General features: G+C 46.2%; 1 protein-coding gene across 1 annotated transcript; it reads left to right on the plus strand.

The window, feature by feature from the left end:
• The first annotated feature begins 3,814 nt into the window (after nucleotides 1-3,814).
• On the plus strand, nucleotides 3,815-19,640 carry LOC117679730 (B-cell differentiation antigen CD72). Its single transcript, XM_034441903.2, has 8 exons — nucleotides 3,815-3,985; nucleotides 4,060-4,197; nucleotides 10,847-10,924; nucleotides 11,300-11,635; nucleotides 12,166-12,344; nucleotides 15,489-15,589; nucleotides 16,947-17,099; nucleotides 19,116-19,640. The coding sequence occupies exons 1-8, from the start codon at nucleotides 3,916-3,918 to the stop codon at nucleotides 19,120-19,122; spliced, it is 1,062 nt and encodes a 353-aa protein (XP_034297794.2). The 5' UTR covers nucleotides 3,815-3,915; the 3' UTR covers nucleotides 19,123-19,640.
• Nucleotides 19,641-23,682: the final 4,042 nt, after the last annotated feature.

Consider the following 23,682-nt stretch of genomic DNA (forward strand, 5'->3'; position numbering starts at 1 on the left):
CTTTTGTGTGAATGGAGTGTGAACTCCATTCACACAAAAGAAGCTTTGCACGGGAGTGCCCTCTGCTCATGCGAATGGAGCTTCGCACGCACACACTCTTGCCCATCGCTCACACGGCCAGGTTTGAAACAGACTGGCCCGGGGCTTGGGGACCCCTGGACTAGAAGACCTCCAAGGTCTCTTCCAATTCTGTTGTTCTGATTTTCGTGGGCATTCATAACAATGTAGATCAGCCTTTCTGCCTGGAGCTCCGTGAGGGACTCTGTGATAGGGACAAAAGATGGGTTTTGAACTTTATGTGCCATGCAATGCAAGCAGTGGTGGCACGTTTTACATGCTGTGTGTTGGCTGTTGGCGTTGCCTGAGACCTGAAAATTATTTCCAGGGTTCTTCCAAGGCAAAAGGTTGAGAAAGGCTGACCTGGTGAATTCATGCTTGCCAAGTACATGTTAAATCCTTTCAGAATCAAACTCTCATTTCACAGAGAAAGAGCGAGAGAGTGCCAACCTCCTCATTTCACTTTTCCTTCTCACCTTTGGTTTTGCTCTTACCAGTCACAGTTTGCAGGCTTGCTCCGAGGGGGGCAAGCATGGGCGCTGAGCCTGTGCAATAGGCTCCCAAAGTGCCAGAGCGTGGTGGTCCATTCCTTGGTCGACTGTTCCTGCAAGGAAGGCTCTTCTGCACCAGTCTGGCCTTCCTCTACATGTGGGGCCACCATGGAAGGTGGGAGGGTCTTTGTGCCCTGAACACAGCTCCACAGGAGGATGGGGGGGGCTGAGAATAAGAGGCTGTGGAGGGGGGGCATTCTGCCAATGCTACCCTGCTTGCAAGGAAGGACTGGCCTGAAGCAGCCCCTACTCACTCAACCATTCCTCCCCCCCACTCCCAGCGTTCATGCCAGTCACTGGCTACATAGATGCCTTTGCGTGGACAGCGGCCAGTCCTGGTGCTGAGCTTGGGGGTTTCCGCAGGGCATCCTCAGGCAGGATGCCAGTCTTTGTTACTGTAACCCCAGCAACCCACCCATCTCCATGGCAACCCAGCATCCAGCTGTGCAGCTTGCAGAGTGATGTCTCTCTGGCATCACATCTACAGCAGCCCTGCACGCAGGATGGCCAATACTAGAGGCTGGCTGCCACCCAGCACTTCTGGAGAGGTTTTCGTGAGCAGAACCTGGCTGTCCTGGCCAGCGATACCACTGCAGCCCTGTTCACACTTGTGGGGCTGTTCCAGGGATGTAACAGTAATAGAGTTGGAAGGGACCTTGGAGGTCACCTAGTCTAACCCCTTGCTCTTGTAGGAGACCTATTTCTGGCAGTCTCTTCTTGAAAGCCTTCAGTGTTGGAGCATCCATAATTTCTGATGGCAATTTGATTAATTGTTCTCACTGTTAGGGAATTTCTCCTTAGTTCTAGGTTGCTTTTTTCCTTGGTTATTTTCCATCCATTGCTTCTTGTCTTGCCTTCAGGGGCTTTGGTAAATAAGATGCCCCCTCTCCCTTGTGGCAGCCCTTCAGGTATTGGAAGGCTAAGATCTCAGCAGGAAGCCACGGGCACCCCAGTTTGAAAGGGTTTGTAACCAATGGAAGCATGTTCAGAGGAGAAGGAACACTGCCAAGAGGGTGAAGGTGTTAGGCCTGCCCCACTCCAATTCCTTAGGAAAGAAAAACCCTCAACTCCATTTGGTTGAAGTGATAGGTTCTTTTAGTAAAAGATACTTCCTATGCTAAAAGAATACAAAAACGGTTCCCCTCAACCCAGCCCTTCCCCCCAGCCAATGAAGATTCACCCAGGTGTTTTGAGAATGCTGAGATGTTTAGGGTAGTCTGCATACTTTCTCAGGGTGCCTGGCCTTGAATGCTGGTATGCACTGGTTCCAAACTCCTCTGGTCTTCATCAGGATGTCACTTCCCCCCCACTTCTTTACCAGCACAACTAATACAGTTTTGGCCACTGTTTCCCCCTTGCTTCCTCCCCCCCCCCCCACATAGCCTTTGATGGCAGGATGCCAGCGTGGCACCAAGCTGAAAATGGCAGACCTGACAGAAAGCCTGGAAACCAAGTCCAGTGCGGAACGGTTCATGGATCTAGGTAGCACTGGCCTCCAAAGAGGCAGAGGCTGGGCTGGCAGATGTCATCCAGGAGGATGCTGACATTTAGGAGACCTTCCTGCAGATAACTGGATGGGGGTCTGTGGACAAGGCAGGACCCCCCCCCCTTGTCTATCATTCTCCCTGCTGCAGAGCCTTTTCCCGAATGGCTGCTGGGCCTCATTGCTGGTTTGGCCCTGGAGCTCCCACAGCTGATGGGCTTTGCCTTCCCTCTCAGTTCAGGAGGTCATGGCAACCATGACAGCCGTGGGCCATTCCCAGGAACCAACACCCCCCCCAACACCCCCCCCCCCCCGATCTTCCCCAAGAACTTGGTCTTCTTGCCTTTCTTCTCTTTTCGTGGTAATTTCCCTTTGAGAAGATGCTGAGCTGGGGCTTCTGAAATCACAAGATGGCCCTCAGGACAGCCACATCCTCTTTTACCAGATCAGCTTTGTTTTTGTTCTCTAATTAACACCAAGCACGTTTCATCACACTTGATAGCGGGGGGGGGGGGGGCAGCAGGGCAGAGAATGCTGATGGTTCTGTAGTTTGAGCTGCACTGCCGGTGCCAGTTGGAGGTTTCCTTCTGAGGTTGATGAGGGGGTGGTTTTCCTTCTTCTGTGTGGAGGACCTTCTGAGGATGCCTTTTAAGAGAGCAAAAAAGACAAGGCTGAATACTTTCCCCTAACTTATTCAACCCAGGTACAGAATGGAGATTGAGGGGAGCTGGACCGGAGCAAGATTAGCATGATTTAAAACTGGAGCAAGAGAGATTGATAACCTGGTTATTTTGATGGCTGAAACCATCAAGCGATCAGCAAACTCTGCACGGAGCAGAGTAAAAACGGGACTGAGACACAACATATGGCAACAGCCTTAGAACTGTGAAGATACTGCAGGGGTGATTGTGAAGGAAGCAGGCAGCCAAGGAATTTGCTGCAGAAGAGAACGTGGTAGGAAAACCCTGAAGGAATTGGAGAAGATTCTCAGCTATCATGATTGCCTTTACCTACAAACATCATGAAGGCCTGCAAGGAGGGGCTTGGGAAACGACTGGATCCGCTCAATCCAAAGATCAGAATTGTGCAAATCGTGGTATTCCCTGGGACCCTCTAAGGAAGCACAAGTTGGACTTTGAAGAAGCAGGAGAGGAGAAGGACGGATACTTTTGAACGTTGGTGTTGGAGAAGGTTTTGGAGAATATGGTGGACAGCCAAATAAACCAATGAATGGATCCTGGAACAAATCAATCCCGGGTTCTGATTTGAGGCACAAATATTCAGGCTTAAATTGCCATAGTTGAGGAGACCCATTTTGCAAAGACCCAGCTCTCCAGAGAGGGCTCTGAGGCTGGGAGAGGTGGAAGGAAGGAGAAGGAGGGCCAGCAGCCCGGGGGACAGATGATGGAAGCCCCGTGGGGAGACTGGAGGACCGGGGGTGGGGGCATGGTTTGGGCAAGGTCGATGTGGTCACTGACGATGGTGCTGCAGAACCAAGCGATTCTCCCAGAACCTCTGGCTCATTTGTCCTTGAGGCTGCAGAGATGTGTCATTCACTGGGAGGAAGCCGAGTGCTCGTGTCTCGCTGGGCCGGGAAAGTCCGCAGAGGCAGCTGGCTCGGTCCCTAGAGACGGAGCTTTGGGGTGCTGCACAGGGCTAGAGTTGCGGGAATTTGGGGCTGGGCTTGGCCGGCTGCTCCCCACCCACCAGAGAGCTACTTCTGCTTTGTGCTGCCCCAGGAGAGCATTCAGTAGACTCTGCCCGTTGTTTGTGCCTCTGCAGTTCCTTGTTCTGCTGCTCCAGGGCTGCCCTGCGTGCAGCCTGATGGCTGGGGGCATCACCTATGCTGACCTGCGGTTTGCAAGAAGTCCTCCGGAGAAAAGCCATGGGGAAGGTAGGGGTCAGCCTAGTTAGGGTCCTTCCGACCTCCCCTCTGTCCTCTCCTTCCTGACTCCCTTTGTCTTCCAGACCCCAATGATGGGGAGCTCACCTATGAGAACTTCCAGGTACCCCAGGGCCTGGAGAAAGAGGCGGCAGAGTGTGGCCCCCTGAAGAATACCCCAGAACTGCCATGCTGGGCCACCTCCTGTCACCGCTGGAGACCAGGTGAGTAGCTTCCTCCCCCCCAGGCCCAGGCTGGCAGAAGCCTCTCCTGCCTATGTCTGGACAGCTGGCAGAAGGCTGCAGCTGGCACATGCTCAGCTGGTGCCTCTCTCCAAAGCAGAGCCGCACGCTCAGTTCAGCTGAGAAAAAGGAGCTGGATGTTTAGACACCAGCAAGGAGTAAAAAAGGAAAAGCAGGAGGAAAAGGAGAGGGGGAGGGGGGAAGGGGGGAAGGGGACAGAGAGAAAGATAAAGGGAGAGTCAGAGAGCTCACATGAAAGGTGAAAGAAATATTTAATTCAATAATTCCCTGGAACTTTTTTCACCAAAGAAAGGATCACAATGTTGAGAAGAATTGGCCAAACTTTATTCAAGCATCAATCAATCAGAATAGAGCTGGAAGGGAGCTTGGAGGTCTTCTAGTCCAACCTGTTCAAGCAGGAGGCCCTAGACCAGGGGTGTCAAACTCAATTTCATTGAGGCCCACATCAGGGTTGTGTTTGACCTGGGGAGGGTGTGGGGCATGGCCAGTTCAACGTCCCTCTTGTTGGCGCCTGTGGTGGCCCAAGTGCTCTGCCAGCGAAAACAGGCTCTGGAGCTCCCTTTTCGGCTGCCACAGCCTCCTGCAACCCTCTGCCAGTGAAAATGGAGCACGGGAAGGCCGAATGCTCGGGAGCCCGTTTTCGCTGGCAGAAGCACTGCGGGCTGGTCCTTCGCTGTTTCCAGGCGGCCCTGCGGGCCAGATATAAGTACCCTGCGGGTCAGATCCGGGCCACGGGCCTGTAGTTTGACACCCCTGCCCTAGACCATTTCAGAGAGGTGGCTGTCCAATCTCTTCTTAAAAACCTCCAATGATGAAGCACCCACAACTTTGAAGGCAAACCATTCCTATGATTAATTGTCCTAACCATTAGGAAACTTCTCCTTAGTTCTCGGTTGCTTCTCTCCTTGGTTAGTTTCCATCCATTGCTTCTTGTCCTGTCCTCAGGTGCTTTGGAGAATAGGCTGAAACGCACCAACCCCTTTGTGGCAGCCTCTCAGATACTGGAATACTGAATCACTGGGTTGGCTAGAAAGAGAGAAAGGAAAAAAAAGGGACCCTGGATAATACAAAGGCAGGACCTGAAAACAGAGATGAGTGAATTAAGAGGAGAGATGAAACAAATCAAAGAGACATTGGGAGAGATGAGAACAACTCTGACTAAACACGAGGAGGGATTGACTGAGGTTGAAAAAAATACTGAAAGAGTTGAAACTCAAATAGACAATTGTGAAAGGAGATGCGCTCAAGCGGTCGGGAAACTCGAAGAGGAAGTAGTATTCTTAGAGATGGAGAAGTCTGCTTTCTTCCTACGTTTGCAGAGAGGAACGGTTGGAGGAAATTGTGGGAGAAGTGATTGCAGCAGTAGTGGGGAGGAAGAAGGAAGAAGTCTGTGGCGAGATAGATGAGGCCTATCGCGTTTATACCAACTATGCGAGACGGCATAATCTGCCCAGAGAAATCCATATAAGACTTACTAAAAAGGTGCTCAGGGATGAAACCCTTCATAAGGCCAGGGATCAGAACATTACATATAAGGGACGGCAAATTACATTTTTAAAGCAGATCCCTAGAAGGGTGCGAGAACAGAGGCAGAGTTACCAGTTTATAACCTCGCAATTAAGAAAACACAACGCGCCTTATCGATGGTTATTGCCGGAAGGACTTTTGGTGACTTGGCAAGACCGAAAGATTAAAATTGAAAACATACAGGATGCACAGGATTTCTGTGAAAACTTCTTTGGATCCACCGAAGGCGAAAGAGAGAAAGAAGCAGCTAAAAAGAATCAGAAAGATCAGAAAGAGGAGTGGAGAAATGAGAGAGGAATACAAGTATACCAAGGAAAGGGGAAACGAAATGGGAGGAAGGGGGAGGAAGGAGAATTAGAAGAATACGGGGTTGAAACTCGTCTAGCAGCTAAAATTAAAGGGACCAATAGATAGGGATGGACCAAGGAGTGAGACTATTGACAGTAAATGTCAATGGCCTCAATGCTCCGGCAAAGAGGAGACATATATTAACTAAAATTGTGAAAACTAATGTGGATATTGTCTGTATGCATGAAACACACATCAAACTGTCACATGTTGACCTACTGAAATGTCCTAAAGCAGGGAAATTGTTTGTAGCGGCCTCAGAGGAGAGAAAGAGAGGCGTTGCAATGTATGTAAAGGAATATCTCTCCTTGAAACAACTTTTCGCAGATGAAGAGGGACGAATATTAATGTTAGAGGTGGAAATATTTCAGAGTAAAGTTTTATTGATAGGAATTAATGCCCCAAATACTAAACATAAACAGTTCTTCCGGAGAATACAAAGAGAAATCCGTGACTTGGACTATGAGCAGGTATGTCTTCTGGGTGACTTCAATGCAGTCGTTAATAGGATACAGGATTACAAAACGGGAAAGTCAAAAAAGAAATGGAGGACAAGATAGGATAATCTTACCAGTCATTTGCAATGAAATGAGAGAGGAATTAGGACTGAAAGACACATGGCGTGAGCACAATCCGACCAAAGAACAATTTACTTACTATTCATCTAGACACAAATCGTGGTCCAGGCTGGACATGATTTGGTTGACACAAGAACTCAACTCTTTAGTAGCAGAGACTAGAATTATGCCAAACGACTGGGCAGATCATAATCCAGTACTAGTTATATTAAAGAAAGAGGAGAAAAATAGAAGGAGGTGGATGATGAGGTCAGAGATCTTAAAAGAGACTGAGTTCATACAGAAGCTTAAAATAGAAATACCCCTGTTCTTTCAAGAGAATAAAACACCGGGAATGTCACTTCAAACAATATGGAACACCACTAAAGCTTTTATAAGAGGGCTTAGCATTAAATATATGGCCAATAAACATAAAAAAGAAGAACAAGAAAGAGGTGAGCTAATAAGTACACTAATAAAAGCTGAGGAACAATTACAAGATAACCCACTCTCTGCAGGGGCAAAAGAACAGATAATATTACTAAGGCATCAGCTTAATCTCCTGGAATTGGATAAATTGAAAGATAAGATAAAGAGAGCAAAACAAAAACACTTTGAATCAGCTAATAAATTAGGAAGATGGCTGACATTTAGATTAAAAAAAGAAAAACAGATTAGACGAATCGACCAATTGGAAGACAAGGAAGGGAATCTATTAAAAGATAAAAAAGGAAAGGAAAAAATTGCAGTGGACTTCTACAAAGAACTGTATAAAAGGGAGGAGATCTCATTAGGTGCAATAAAAAATTATATAGAGAATTCAGATTTACCCAAGATATCTAACTTAACGAAAGAGATACTAGAGGAGGAAATTACCTTAATGGAGATTGAAAATGCAGTAAAGAAACAGGGGAATCTAAAAACCCCTGGCACAGATGGACTTCCAGCAGAACTATACAAAACAATGTTTGAGGTTATGGGAGAGCATATGAAGGATCTATTTAATGAAGTAGTGGGAAAAGCGGAAATTCCTCATTCATGGAGAGAGGCAAATATTAGTTTGATTCCCAAGGAAGATTCCCCCCCCGCAATCAGATATAAAAAAACTATAGACCAATTTCCCTTCTGAATTCAGATTATAAAATTTTTACTACAATTTTGGCAAATAGATTAAAAGGGTATTTGAATGAATTCATACATATGGATAATATGAGATTTATGTTAAATACATTGGAATACTATGAAGAAAACCCAGGCAAACAGGTTGCATTAGTTTTTATAGATGCCATGAAGGCATTTGATAGAGTTAATTGGGATTTTATAATAGTGCAATTAGAATATATGGGCTTTGGGCAGAGGTTTATAAATGCAATTAAAGCCATCTACTCTAGACAAATGGCCAGATTATTGATAAATGGGGACTTGACGGAAGAATTTCCTATTGGTAAAGGCACAAGACAGGGATGTCCCCTATCTCCCTTACTTTTTATTTTATCATTAGAAACTCTATTACGTAAAATAAGGAATGAAGAAAAAATTAAAGGCCTTAGAATTGGACAACAGATATATAAAACCCAGGCCTTTGCTGATGATATGGTTTTTATTTTGGAAGAGCCCATAGAATCCTGTTTATATTTATTAGAGACAATTGAAGAATTTGGGGTGGTAGCAGGGTTATTAATTAATAAAAACAAAACAAATATATTAACTAAGAATATCCTAGAAGAATCTAAGAGAGAGCTACAGGAGGTAACTGGATTAAAAGTAGTTAATAAAGTTAAATATTTGGGAATTTGGCTAACTGATGTTTGAGTATACAGGAGGACAATTACAATAAATTACTAATTCAAATTAAAAAAGATTTAGATAGATGGGGTAAAATACAACTCTCGCTACTAGGACGAGTTACAACAGTGAAATCCTATGTTTTACCAAAGTTCAATTTTTTATTTCAGACTGCACCAGTGAGTTTATCTAAAAAGTTTTTTATGGAGTTGAATCGAATAATATCGAAATTTGTCTGGCAGGGGAAGAAACCGCAGATCAAAAGAAAGATGATGCAAGAAGTAAGAGAAAGAGGAGGCTTAGGATTACCATGTTGGGAGAATTATTATTCAGCTGCTTTATTAACTTGGGTAAAAGAATGGATTACCTTATCTAATAACCGTCTCCTTAAAATAAGGGCTTTGATATACAACAGGGTTGTCATAAGGCACTTTGGCGTGAGAATACCCCACAGAGTAAATGGTTTACCCGACATTATATAAGAAAGATTTTAATCCGAAATTGGGAAAAAGTCAGTAAAAAATATTATATTAAAACGCCTTGCTGGTTAGCACCCTTAGAAGCAGTGACATATCCCAATTTATACAACGTGGCTAAAAAATTAACATATAAAGACTTGCTGAATGCACAAGGGAGATTAAAGTCTAAACAGGAATTAACCTCCCAAGGAGTGCAAATAGATTGGTGGAGTTACCTGCAGATTCAGTCTAAATACCAAAAGGATAGGGATGGAAGAGGTATGATGGCGAACTACAAGAACTAGATAAAATTTTGATGGGCCAAGAAAAAGGTATGATTTCAAAATCTTACAAACTGCTTATGAAATTAGAGATAGGTGAGGAAATAGTCAAAGATTCCATGATCGCTTGGGGGAAGAATTTTGGGTATCCAATACACTTAGATAAATGGCAAGAGATTTGGTGGGATAATATGAAATTAGTAGTATCTACGGCCTATAAAGAAAATATCTATAAAATGATATATAGGTGGCACCTGCCTCCCGATAGACTAGCTAAAATGTTCTCTGGGCAGTCGGCGGATTGTTGGAAATGTGGAGGGGAGCATGGCACCTACTATCACCAATGGTGGTCGTGTCCGAAGGCAGTGATATTTTGGGGGAAAATTAAAAAATGGCTTAATGAGATATTAATGTTAAAAATCGACTGGCGACCAGAGACATGCCTGCTCGGCTCTAAGCCGGAAAATTTAAAAAGGGACTTATGGTATTTGGCATTACATATCATTACAGCGTCGAGACTGACATACACGCAACTTTGGAAAAATCAAAATATCCCAACAGAGGAGGCTATTATAAAAATTTTTTTAGAATGTGCGGAAGCAGATATGTTAACTAAAAAACTACAGGATAGAGAGCAAACACAAGTAGGTTTGGCATGGGACAAATTCTATAAATGGTTAGAAAAGAGGAGACTATAACCCACATTAGATGAGGAATGGTATTTAAAGAGAAACTTACATTATATAAGATAAGTGTGGTCGGATAGACCTAAGTGATGTACTAAGAAATATAAGCTGTTCTGTCTTCTCCGGAATATAATTTAGAGCTATAGTACCGAACACTTGTTCATTAAGGTACTATATGGAAGTAGGAAGTACGTATGTTTATTGTTGTATTGTGTTTTGTGTGTCACTTTGTGTTGTGTTGTTTTTTCTTTTTAACTGAAATGTAAATAAAGATTATTTTTTTAAAAAAAAAGAAAGGCAGAGATCTTTTCATATTATGGGGATGAGGATGAGAAATCTGAAGGAGCGGATTCTTGGGGATCTTTTGAGCAAGTGAGATAAGGAAAAAGTCTTTGTAAAGTGAAGCTGCTGCGGATTCCACAGCGAAGAGGGGATGCACAGAGACCCTCAAGGCTCACATTGATGGGGAGGGAAGAGCTCCCATTTCTCACCTCCTGCTTCTTAGGTGAACTTTTCTTAGGTGAGCACTTTGCATTGTTCTGCTTGGGACAGGACAAAAAGACTATTTTGGCAGCGGAAACATAGCTGTGTTTGAACTGGGGATTATTCTGGAGCTGGTCCAATTTAGGTGTGCAAGTGGGGGGAGGCAGAGACAGCAGAGGGAAATGGAGAAAGTGTTTGCAACAGAAAAGGGGGGAAAGGAGACACAAAGAAAAAGGGGGCAGATTTTGGAGAAGAATTGGCACATTTATTATTTTTATATCACCCTATTATCTGGACATTATTCCAGCTTTACTCAGCTGTGGGATAACTGTTTTAATAGCAGCAGAATGAAAGCAGAAAGTAGGACACCAGGTTATCCCTTCTTTATTCTACATCATGGAAGAAACAATTTTGCAAACCGGGGTGGGGGTGGGGTGGGGGGGTGGGGTGCATCGCACTAAGAAGGATCTGGACTTTTCTTTCAGTGACAAACCGCCCAATGCTGGGAGCCCTGGCTCTGTGCCTCTTCCTTCTGGCCACCAACATCACGCTTGGCGTCCAGTGTGAGTAGCAGCTGCTTTAAGCTCAAACCTGTCCCCTGACAATCTCCAAGGAACAAGGGGGTAGCAGACCCCCAGATTCTTGTGGGGGGGAGAGAAGAAGGGTTTTCTGGAGGTGTGCCTCCCTCTGTATTCGAGGGAGGGCAGGTCCCCACACAGGCCAAGACAAGCCATGCTGTGGCTCCCCACTATGGGAGGCTGTGGGGCAGCCTCCGCCTGTGCAGGACTCCAGCGCTGGTGACCCCCAGCTCCTGCTCAACGCCACAGAAGCCAGGGCACCACCAGGAGAGTCAGGGCTGCTGAACTGAGAATTGTCTCCCACCTGGCAGCCCAGAATCCTGGAGAAGAGACCTTCATCCGCACCCACTTTCTCTCCAGACTTGCAGGCCTCCCGGCAGCTCCAGCAAGCATCTCGCGACCATGCAGCCAAGAGCCACATCCTGGGAGAAAGAACCCACCACCTGCAAGCCGGCCTGGAGGAGAGCTGGCACCTGCTGCGCCTGACCGAGCAGGAGCTCAACTCCACCAAGAAGGAGCTCAACTTCACCAAGGTGGCCCTTTGGCAGAGCCAGGCGGCCGAGAACCAGACCCGGTGGAAGCTACAGCGCCAGGAACTGCTGCTGGGCCAGGCCAATAGCAGCCTGGCTCTCCTGCAGAGAGAGAAGGCGAGCCTGGAGACCAACCTCAGCCAGGCCATCTCCTGCCGGCAGATTAGTAGGTTCTGGGCTCTGTCTGGCCTCCCCTCTTCCTGCCTCTTCCAGTGGAAAAGTCTGCATTGTTGGGGACCTTGGGGGCTTCCCTGAGCAGGAGGTGGGGTCTGGGTGGGTAAATCCCTCGTGTGGGGTGGGGTGGGGTGGAGGTTGCTTCTCCACATTTGCTAACTTCCTGGAATGAACTGCCCCCAGGTTCTGAGCCTGGTGTCACTGAGCACCTTACACCCCGTCCCCAAAGTTTCGGTTCCTCAGCCTGGACCAGGGGAACCTGAGCGTGACCAGCTCCCTCTTAAGCTGTTGCAAACACCACCTCCTTCTCACGGGACTCCCCAGAGATGCTGGTTGCACCCCCGTCCCCCTGGCCGACTTAAAGCTGCTTCGATGGCATCTCAGAGCAGGGGGATGGACTGGAGGGCGGGGCGGGTCTTGGAGCGGTGCCACCAGTGGCCCTGGGCAGGGCGGACCCGAGGAAGCTCCAGCGGACGCCGCTCTCCCAGTCCTGGCAGGTCCCCCTCCGAACCTTCCCTCTAGGGTGCTGCCCTCGTGGATGGACGCTGTTCCGCTGGAAGTGCCTGTGGGCATCAAGCGAGTGGAAGACGTGGAGACAGAGCAAGTTGGACTGCGAGCGGAGGTCCTCGCGGCTGCTGGTCCTCCCGAAGGCCTGGTCGGCCCGAGAGCTCTGGGAGGCTGTGGGCGAAGCGTTCACACAGGTGAGGAAAAGCGGACCAAAGAGCGGGGTGGGGGTGGGGGTGGATGTGTTCTGTTAAGGATATTAGCTGTTATTAGCTGTTAAGGATTAGCGGATGTGTTCTGTTAAGGGGCAGAACGTTTAGGTTCAATACCTGCCTCCTGCAACATATTCTCTAATCTTAGATTTGTAAACTCGGTACCATTATCTGTTACCAAGCAAACCACTTTATGTTTCTGTTTTCTCTCAACAAATTTTAGCCAATTTGACATAGGCTGAAATGTTTCAGACTTTGTTTTCATCAAGTAACAGAAACCATATCTAGAGAAATGATCAACAATGCTTAAGATACAGCAGGCTCCACCCAAACTGCGTTCTTTAGGTCCAATTATGTCAGCAAACACTACTTCTAATGGTCTTTTGGTTTTAAATCCATTCACTCGGTTTGCTTTTCTCTTGATTACAGGCATTACAATTGAGGTATCTATTACATGGTTTTAACTTTAGCCCTTCAGATAATTCTACTGTCTTTTTCAATACCTTAAAATTCATATGTCCTAAACATCGATGAAGTAAATGTATACATCCATCATGTGGCTTCTTATTGTCATAAACTGAGTTAGTATTAGCCACAATTGCTGGATTATCTCTTAATATAGACAAGTCATTTTCTAACTTTGCAGTAACACATTTACCATCCTTCTCAATTAAACATTTACCTCCCCTAAAGGTTACTACAAATCCAGCCTGTAATAATGATTTAACAGATAACAAGTTGAATTTTAAATTAGGTATATACAACATTGGCAAATGCTCATTAATAAATGAACAATGTGCAATACCTTCTCCAGCTACTTTCATTCTCCACCCATTGGCTAACGTTACATGTTGTTTGCTATTTTTCAGTTTTACAAACTTTTCTTTACTTCTAGTGATGGATTAAGATGCACCACTATCAACTACCCATAAATCATTGTTTACAGTAGTAGAGCTTGCTATAGCTAGATTAACATCCTTCTTGGTTCTCTTTTGATTACCAACAGTCATTTTCTTACCCTTAGTACAGTATTTAGCTATATGTCCCTTAGCCCCACAAGAAAAATGTCTTTTAACAATATAGGCAGTTGAAGACAATCTTTCTTCTTGTGGTTATCTCTCTCTTAGTTGTTTTCTTTCTTGCCTTCTTCTTGACTCTTCCAACAATCTTCTGGTTATGCCAATCAATGTTAGTTCATTTCTGGTCAAAACCTCCAGTGAAGAAACATAGTCGTCTTAACTTTCATCCAAAGAAGAAAGAATAATATAGACTTGTTGCAAACTCTGAAAAAATAAGTTCCTTCTCGTGTAGCTCTTGAAAAGTTCTCGTCATAAACTCCAAATGATCTAACATATCTCCACCTTTAAGAAGACTGGTTTTAAACAGTTTACATGTAAGGTGTATATGTGCACCCACACTATTATGAACATAAATTCTCTTTAAATTGTTCCAACGCCTAGCAGCAGAATCTTCACCACGAATATGGACTAGCTGTTGGTCACTCAGTGTCAGTCCAATTATGCAAAGAGCTCGTTCGTTATCCTGAACAAATTTAGCTATTTTCTTCTCATCTTCATTATCTTCTGGATTCCATGCAGTTACATCTGGTGGATTATTAACTACATCCCATAGTCCTTCCTTACGGAGAAGTAGATTGCATTTCATGGACCATGAAACATAGTTTGTTCCATCCAACCGGGTTATCACATGAAAGCGACTGAGAATGATTGTAGATAATAACAGTTCACATACAAACAAACTGGGTTTTGAGAATATTTTACTTTTAGTTTACTTTTACTTTCCAAGTCATACACATATAAAGTGAGATAAAGATCAGTCCAGGGATATTTTCCAATATAAAGTCTTCTTACCAGTTATAGAAAAATACAATAAAACAGATCTTCTTTAGTTTGATTCAGGAACACATTTCAATATAAAAACAGTCAATAAATATTCATATTTATTTATATATTTATATATTTATAGTTTATGAATGAAATATTTTTAAGCTTAGTTTATGTTTATAGTTTTTTGAGTTATAAGGAGTTAAAGACCTAGGGAGAATATGAACTCAATAATTTGTTAGCATATTTTAGTTTTATGTTTGTGAATGCTATACCCTGTGCCTGTTCTGGGAAGTCTAGGGAGGGGGGTGGGTGGGAAGGAGGGGAAGGGGGGGTGGGATGGAGGGAGGAGGGAGGGGTTGAGGGGGGAAGGGTGAGGGAAGAAAATGTTTGTATTTCCTATAAAACTTTTAAATAAAAAAAAATATTAGAGAAGCAATAAATAACCATGATCAAGCAATGATCATGCAGAGAGATCAAATATAGAGTTACAGCATATCAGCAGGTAAAATGGTGTAGTGTCCACACAAACCATAATTCAGCTCTCCTTAAGTACATTGGCTACAGAGCTCAGCTAATCAGGATGCATGATGATGCAACACAGTTTTTAAAGCTACATAATACTTTTAGCTGCAAACACACAATGTTGGTTTATATATTTCCTGACCAACCAGTTGAGCAATAACAATTTCCTAACATGTTTCATAAGAGTGACAGCCCCCCCTCACACCCCCAGTCTCAACGGAGCAGCACCAACCTATGCTTAGAATGTATGAGCAGAACTTTGCCTCTTCAAACCCTATAGAGTTCAAGTCTGTCAAGATCCATCTGGATCTTGAGCCTATCTCAGGGTGTTGGCTATTCCTGTCAGTTTAGTATCATCTGCAAATTTGGTGAGTTCCCCTTCTATTCTCTCATCTAAGTTATTTATGAAGATATTGAAGAGTACTGGGCCTAAGATGGAATCTTGTGGTACTCCACTGCTTATTTCCCTCCATGTAGACGTAGACCCATTAAGGACTACTCGTTGAGTACAGTGTGTCAGCCAGTTACGAATACGTCTGGTGGTGATGCTGTCTATCCCACATTTTTCTAGCTTACCAAGAAGTAGGTTGTGGTCTACTTTGTCGAATGACTTGCTGAAGTCGAACTATACTATGTTCACAGCATTTTGCTGGTCTGCTAATTTAGTCACTATGTTGAAGAATGAAATAAGATTGATTTGGCATGATATGTTTTTAACAAACCCGTGTTGACTGCTAGTTATTACTTTACTCGTTTCTAGGTGTTGAGTTCCTGGGATTCACCGCGGTTCTGGGTTGGACTTCTGAACAACAAGGAAACAGGCTGGACCTGGAAGTGGGTGGATGGTTCCCCCTACAAAGGGTGAGTGAGACTGAAGGGCCTGGTGGAGGCTGGGGGGAGTGGCAGAGGAGGCTGTCCTGGGGAAGCAGCCAGTCACTCTGCCCACTGGAGATCCTGGCTCTCCCTCCGGGTCTCCTGCAGAAATGCTTGTCTGCTGGAAGTGAAGGTGTGGAGGCAGCTCCACATCAGCAAAGGGGAGGGGGTGGCTACCCAGGAGGTGGCTACAGGCCCCTGCCAATCGCCCTTTGAAAGACTTTGGGGCAGGGAGGCCACTTTGAGGCGAGCTCCACCCCTAGATGGTTCAGCTCAGAGTGAACGCCTGAGGAAGCCATGCCTGCCCGGCTGCCAGCCTTCTAGATGAACAGAATAACAAGACTCGGAAGGTCTTCTAGTTCCACCCCTTTGCTCAAGCTGGAGACCCTCCCAGTGTTGGACTGCCCGCAATTTCTTACTTTTTTTTTAATACAAGTTTTATTACATTTCTTCTTTCATCATACATATTTTATGAACAGAGTGTTGACCGGGTCACATCTTATACATAATCATAGTTATAATATATTTTAATCTTCCCATTTTTTTCCAATATTCATCTCTTTTATATAATTCTTTATCACAAATTAGTCATTTTTCACCATATCTTATTATTCAACTTCTGCCATATTCTCTTTCCATAATTCTTTATCATTTTCAATTTTACTTACAAATAAGATCATTTTATGCCTTATATTTCTCCTCAGTTTCAATTATTGCAGTTATTTACCTTCTTTCTTCATTTCCGGAAGTATGTCTCTAATTCCTTTTTCCCAATCATTAGCACTTGAATTATTCATCTTAATTTACATTGTTATCAAAATTAATAATGTTGCTAAAGTACTTATTTTCACATTTCCATCTGCTGAGGTTCATCACAAACAAGTTCTATTCATTCTTCTTTACAATAATAATTGCTTACATGATTTCAACATTGTTATTCTCTTTACAATTGACATTTTAAATATTCATCTTAATTTACATTGTTATCAAAATGAATAATGTTATCAAATTACTTATTTTCACATTTCTTTATCATTTCATATTCAATGCTTTCACCTAAATAACATCACAGTATATCCTATAATTCTTCTCTTACCAATACAATAACAATTTAAGTTCAAGACTATCAAAATCACTATTATTGTTACAGTGTCTACTTTCCCATTCCCATTCATTAATCTACCTTATTATATACACTAATATTTACCTCATCATCATTCATCTTTAACCACTTTGGAAATTCGGCTGCTGCAGAGTTTGTGTTTCACATTCAGTAGAGAAAGAAAGAAATCTGTGAAGATGTTGACTTCGGGGTTTCTTCATAAGTGTCTTTTAAACATTCCAGAAGTGAAACTCTACCTAATAACTACTACAGCTCCCAAACCTACTATGCAATCATTCACGAAGGACAACTATCCTCAGTGGGATCATCATCTTCGAGTCACAGATTCATCTGCGAGAGGGCAGCCAGTCCTGAGGACCACCCACTGAGCAATGGGTACGCAACTCCCTTAATGAAGCCAACGGACCCATTCTGGGAAGGGAGGGACAAAGTGCACACTGGCAATACTGATTCTAAGCTAAGATTGAAAATGCCAAACTTGTTTAGTTTTAACCTTAGTTGGTTTCTCATGGTTTAATGTGTGGTATGGACCAGGGGTGAAATGTAAAATTTGTTACTACTGGTTCTGTGGGCGTGGCTTGGTGGTGGTGGTGGGTAATTTTTTTTTTTTAACTTTTCAAAGCATTTTTTCTAATGCTTTGAAAAGCCTCTGACGATCATGCAACTCAGCTGCGATCGTCAGAGAGGCTTTTTAAAAAATGCTTTGAAAAGCCTCTGATGATCCCAGCTGAGCTGTGCGATCATCAGAGGCTTTTTTGTTTTAACTTTTAAAAGCATTTTTTCGTCGGAAGAGGTGGTAGAAAAAATGCTTTTAAAAGTAAAAAAAAAAAAAGCCTCTGATGATCGTGCGGCTCAGCTGGGCATGGGGGGGGGGGCGCGCAGGGATTTTTTCTACCGGTTCTCCGAACCACCTGCCACCATCGCTACTGGATCAAATGATCCGGTCCGAACCGGGAGCATTTCACCCCTGGTATGGACCCAGCCACTTTGCTCAATTTTTGCCTCAGGGTACCTTGTGAACTCAGAACATGGGTTAATTCCGTGACCAGGATAAGCACATTACAGAAGGTGACACAAGGACTCTGGATCACATTGCCCCCCCCCACCCCCTTGGGTCAGGGTGCTGCAGAGAAAAATCCACCCCGGGAACCTCCTAGCAGATGGTCCCCTACCCTCTGCTCAGAAGGAGGGTCTCTTTCTCTCCCCTGAGCTCCATCTGACCCACCGGGAGCAATTTCTGTCCTTAAGAAATTCTTCCTGATATCCAGCCAAAATCTGCTCCCTGGAATTTGAAGCCCAAAATTTCTGTGCCTGGCTTCGGTCTCTGCCCCTTCAGGCCCCCCAGGCTTCCTTCTCCAGACTCGGCAAATCAGCCGCTTGCCCCCCAATCTCTACTCATTCTGTCGTCTTTCCCACCCCTCCCTTTTGCCCAAATCCTTCCTAAAATGGGGCTGCAGCATTCTGGAGCAGTTTGCCCGATGCAGAACCAAGAAGAGCAAAAACATATTTTGACTTTGACCTTCTGCTTCTGTCAACATAGCCCAGAACTGTCCTTGCCCTTCTTGCTGCCGCATCATAGCCCCAGCTTATGTTCAGCCTGTGTTCCACCAAGACCCCAGGCCAATGGGGAAGTCTGAACCGGTTTGCTGGCCGCGCATGTGAGCTAAGCACGCACTGTGCATGCACATGCGCAGTTTGCACCAAATGCGTGCTGCGCACGTATGCACAGTACTCACTAAAAGGAGGCTTGGGAAGGTAAGGAGAACAATGGGGAGGGGGGAATCAGCTGCCGTGTGCAATCTTGGGAACTTTTTAAGTTTTTAAACTTAAAGTTTTTAAAACTTTTTAAAGCATTTTTTACTACTGGTGTGGGTGAATAAGTAGTAAAAATACTTTTAAAAAGTAAAAAAAAGATTCTGACTATCACAGCTGTGCCACGCAATCGTCAGAACCTTCTTAAAAAAACTTTTTTAAAGCATTTTTTTTACTACCTATTCGCCTGAACCGGTAGTAAAAAAATGCTTAAAAAGTTAAAAAAAAAAGTTCCAACGATCAGCTGAGTGACACATGATTGTCAGAACTTTTTTTAAAAAAACTTTTTAAAGCATTTTTTTACTACCTGTTCTGGAGAACCGATAGTAAAAAATGCTTTAAAAGCAAAAAAAAAAAAAAAAGTTCCGATGGTCGTACGTGACTTAGCTGATCGTTGGAACTTTTTTAAAAATATTTTTCTACTACCGGTTTGAGTGAACCGGGCTGAACCGGTAGCCTTTCACCCCTGCCCAAGACCCTTTTCATATGCAGTGTATTCTATTCAGTCCAGCTGCCCAGAGTGGTCTCCCTCACCTTGTTTCCCTCCTGATGTCAACATTTATGCTTTCTTCCTTCAAGGCTGTGAAGGGACTTTTGAGAGACTCTGCATCTCTTTGGACTGCAAACGGCCTGATGTGGGAGAACAAACTGGAACTGATCATTCGGAGCTGCAGCTGATGCTGGCCACCAGCTCCAGGGCTAGGATGAAGCCATCTTCCCAAGAAGTAGATGCGGGTGACAGCTGGGATCTTCCTCCTCCAGAACTGACCATGGGTGGACAGCGGAGGCATCCACAGGGGCTGCTAACCACATTGAAATGGTGGGCATCACCAGGGGGTCAAAGTCCCAGCCCTTTTTATGTGCTCGGGAGCATGCAACGTGCATTGCAGTCCTGCTCATGCTCACCATTTTGACACATGGTTCGTGGCCCTTGTAGGCAGCCCTTGAAGAGCAGCGCAAGGGAAGCTTTTCTCAGCTTTGCCCCGAGAAGGAAAACGCAAAGGCCTGCTGCACCTGGGCCAAATTGCAGGGGCCCCTCAGGAGGCCATTCCTGTAAGCCTCCAGAGCCTGCGAATCCAATAAATCTGTCCAACAAGGAGGGAATTCGTGCTTCATGCTTGCCGGGAGTATCTGGCGTGGCCTGAAACTCCCGAGCAGCCTCTCCATCAGGGTGGAAGGAGGCAAAGCCCACAGCATCCAAGAGGATGGACGCTTCGATACTGCCTTGTTCTTGTTCACAATCCTGGTGCCAAACCTGATTTTTTAAGTCTGTTCTGCAAAATTTGACCCATTTGTCAAGAAACCACAGGAAATGATGCCACGATGGGAATTAGAGGCTGGTCTCTGGTTTGCCCCCTGGCTGTTTTCACCACCACAGGCCCTAGAGCCTCACCCGCAAGGCCACTCTTTGGCCCTGGTGATCTCACCCACCATCTGTAGCAAAGCCCCTCCAGGTTTTAAATAGGGCAAATGGCATTCATAGCTCCTGCCCGGCTTCTGGCAACCACCTCTGATTTGCTGGTGTGTCTTCCTTCTGGCTAGGGATTATGGGTACTGGAGTACAATGCATCTAGGAAGATGATCTAGGAGCACCGCTGTTTTGCCAAATGACTGGCAGTGGACCTCTTGGCCATGAGACCCTCTGGGCTGGAGGAAGTGAAGGGTGGGGCGAGATGGGGCAATGACCTAGGCAGAAGGTGCCTTGTGTGAACTCCTCAAGGAATGCAGGTCAGCAGGGCCCAGTGCCAGCTCCCAGGATAGAGGCAGATCTGGGCCTAACCTGGGTCTGCCAGACACTCCAGGGTCCAGCATCAAAGTCTCAGGCCCAGCCTTCTGGGAGGAAGTGTGAGGCCACGAGAAGGATGGTACCAGGGATCTGCAACCTTAAACACTCAAAGAGCCATTTGGACCCATTTCCCACAGAAAATAAAACACCGGGAGCCACAAAACTCTTCCCATGCCTGACTATTTCTTGAGCGGCCATAAAACTAGCATATACAGTATAGTTGAATTAAACATTCTGTTTTCTTCTGAAACTTTTCTTTTCTTGGATTTATCCATGATTGGCCTACCAGGGGTTGAATTGTTCAATAATCGCATGCCAGCGGGGGTTGCACATTGGCGGTTGTGACACATATTTTGAGTGACAGGGAGCTGCAGCAGAGGGGTGAAAGAGCCACATGCAGTTCCAGAGCCACAGGTTGCTGACCCTGGTGTATACATATGCACACAGGTGCACTTTGTGTCTATACTTTCCTTGACTGTTTACCTGAAAACCTCTTCCCCAATAGTCTCTCTGTCGGATCTGTCCCAGCTTGAGCCCTCAGGAAAGAAAGACCCTTGACTCCATTTGTAGTGAAAGGTTTACTTTTACTAAAGGCCAGCGGTTACAGAGTCGCAAAGACAGATCTGAGGATTTCCTATGTAACCCCAGTAATTTTCCTTTCTCCCAGGCCTCCCCACTTTGTCCCAAAATGTTCAAATTAGGTATTTTGGCAACAATTTCACATGTTGGCATCTCTTTGGATGGGCGTTCTGCATTCCACTCCCAGGCTTGTTGTTCTGTCCCCGTACCCCACACGCACCCCCACAGACGGCCCGGAGTTAATAAGCCACACGACAAAACTCTTTGAAGATAAAGCTGGCAGCAACCCAGTGGCTAGCTGCCAATTCAGACTTTACTCACACAAAACAAAGATTAGACTGCAAGCACTCCGATAAAACAGGCAGAGTGTCAACAATACAAGGATTAATCCAAATGCAGTCCGATAAAGCAGGCAAAGTCCAGTAACGCAGAGATCATGGAGTATTTCCAGTTTTTGCTCGTCACAAACTGAACCGGCCACCATACCCACATTTATACCCTGTGGAGTGTGGTCCAGTGACTCAGCTAATCTCTGGCACACCTTCCCCTCTGCTGCGCATGCTTCTCCCTGCGCCTCTGTCGCGGGTCCAGCCAGCACTTATCTTCTTCGTCGCTGTCCACCTGTGGCTGCGGGGACGTGCTTGGCTCTGAGCCTATCGTTTGGCCTTCGGTGTCCTCCGGAGGCATTGCCAGAGAGGAGGTCCTGGAGAGGGAGGCCTTGCCAACTCCTCTCCCTCACTCTCAGAGTCTGCATCTGTCGATAGCCCAGGCTCAGGTAATGGAGCCACAACACTTGTGTCCTTGGTCAACAATGCCCCCCTCATCTGTGAGCTGATTCAGAAGGGGGGAGCGGATCTGGCGGGTATTACAGAGACCTGGTTGGGCCAGGAGGAGGGGTCCCCCTCGTTGAGATGTGCCCACCAGGTTTCCACGCATTTCATCAGCTGAGGGCCCAGGGTAGGGGTGGGGGAGTGGCGGTTATTGTAAAGGAAGGCCTCGATCCTAGGGAGGCCACTATACCTCAGATAGCCGGATGTGTGTCTCTCCTTGTGAAGTGGGGCCATGGGATGCAGGTGGGCTTGTTGATTGCGTACCTGTTGCATGGCAGCGGCCCTGCCCGACCTCCTCAATGTCATAGCCGGGGTGGCGGTTGATACCCCCAGGCTTTTGGTCATGGGGGATTTCAACTGCCATCCATCAGTGAAATGTCGGAAGTGGCTCGGGAGTTCATGGCTTCCATGACAGCCATGGACCTACCCAGTTAATTCATGGCCCTACTCACACAGGAGGACACACTCTGGACTTGGTTTTTGTCTCTGGACAGTGGTTAAATGGTCTAGATACAGGGGAGATAGCCATCGAACCCTTGTCATGGTCAGACCATTCTCTCCTTAGACTTGACTTCCTGACCGCTACACCCCACCACAGGGAGGCGGAACCGACCAGGTGTTTCCGCCCCAGGCGCCTGATGGATCCTGATAGGTTCCAAATGGAGCTTGGGCCATTCTCTGAGACTCTGGCTCACGACTCGACGGAAGACCTGGTGGCCGCTTGGGATAGGGCGGCCCCTGGTGCTTTAGATCGGGTCGTGTCTTTGCGGCCTCTGACCCGGCGCCGAATTAGCCGAGCTCCTTGGTTCTCTGAGGAGCTGAGGGAGATGAAGCGCCGGAAAAGATGCCTAGAGAGTAGTTGGAGGGCTAGTCGTTCTGGATCTGACCGAGCACTACTGAGGTCTTATATCAAGACCTACTTAGTGGCGATAAAAGCGGCAAAGTGTAACTACTTTTCCACTCTTATCGCGTCGGCAGATAATTGCCCAGCTGCCCTGTTTACCCTTCTCCACCTGGGAGCGCAGGAAGACCCCTTGCAAGGGTGTGCTGAGGATTTTGCACATTATCTGCACGATAAAATCGCTCAAATTCGGGACGGCCTGGACTCTGACTGGGTGGGTTCAGGCGGGGTGTCCGAGGCGGGTCTTGAGAATGTTACCTGGGAGGAGTTTGATCCTGTGACTCCCGAGGACGTGACAGCTCCCACAGTACCTGGATGAAACTGTCTATCTGGATCCGTTCCAGTCTGGCTTCAGGCCTGGGTACAGCATGGAAATGGCATTGGTCGCGTTGGTTAATGATATCTGGAGGGCTCGGGACAGGGGATGTTCCTCTGTTCTGGTCCTATTGGATCTCTCAGCGGCTTTTGATACCATCGACATGGTATGCTGTGGCGGCTGGAGGGGTTGGGAGTGGGAGGCACCATCTTATGGTGGTTCTCCTCCTATCTCTCTGACTGGTCACAGTCCGTGTTGGCAGGGGGGCAGAGGTCGACCTCGAGGCTCCTTGTTTGTGGGGTGCTGCAAGGGTCGGTCCTCTCGCCTCTTCTGTTCAACATTTATGTGAAGCCGCTGGGTGAGATCATCCTTGGATTTGGGGTGCGGTGCCATCTGTACGCTGATGACACTCAGCTGTACATCTCCACCCCAGACCACCCCAACGATGCCCTTGAAGTGATGTCCCGGTGCCTGGAGGCCGTGCGAGTCTGGATGGGGAGGAACAGGCTCCGACTCAACCCCTCCAAGACCGAGTGGCTGTGGCTGCCGGCGTCCCGATATAGCCAGCTGGTGCCATCGCTGGCTATTGGGGGCGAGTCATTGGCCCCCACGGAGAGGGCTCATAACTTGGGCACCCTCCTGGATGCACGGCTGTCTTTAGAAGAGCATATGACAGCCGTGGCCAGGGGGTTTTTTTATCAGGTTCGCCTGATATGCCAGTTGCATCCCTTTCT

This window comes from Pantherophis guttatus, chromosome 2, assembly GCF_059756535.1.
Source record: "Pantherophis guttatus breed Tessera chromosome 2, ASM5975653v1, whole genome shotgun sequence".
NCBI lineage: Eukaryota > Metazoa > Chordata > Lepidosauria > Squamata > Colubridae > Pantherophis > Pantherophis guttatus.

Bases quoted from the DNA above. Each gene is read 5' to 3' on its own strand.
- LOC117679730 (XM_034441903.2), top strand. From the start codon at position 3,916: ATGGCTGGGGGCATCACCTATGCTGACCTGCGGTTTGCAAGAAGTCCT. The intron at 4,198-10,846 runs GTGAGTAGCTTC...CTTTTCTTTCAG, and splicing joins CTGTCACCGCTGGAGACCAG to TGACAAACCGCCCAATGCTG. The intron at 10,925-11,299 runs GTGAGTAGCAGC...CTTTCTCTCCAG, and splicing joins CATCACGCTTGGCGTCCAGT to ACTTGCAGGCCTCCCGGCAG.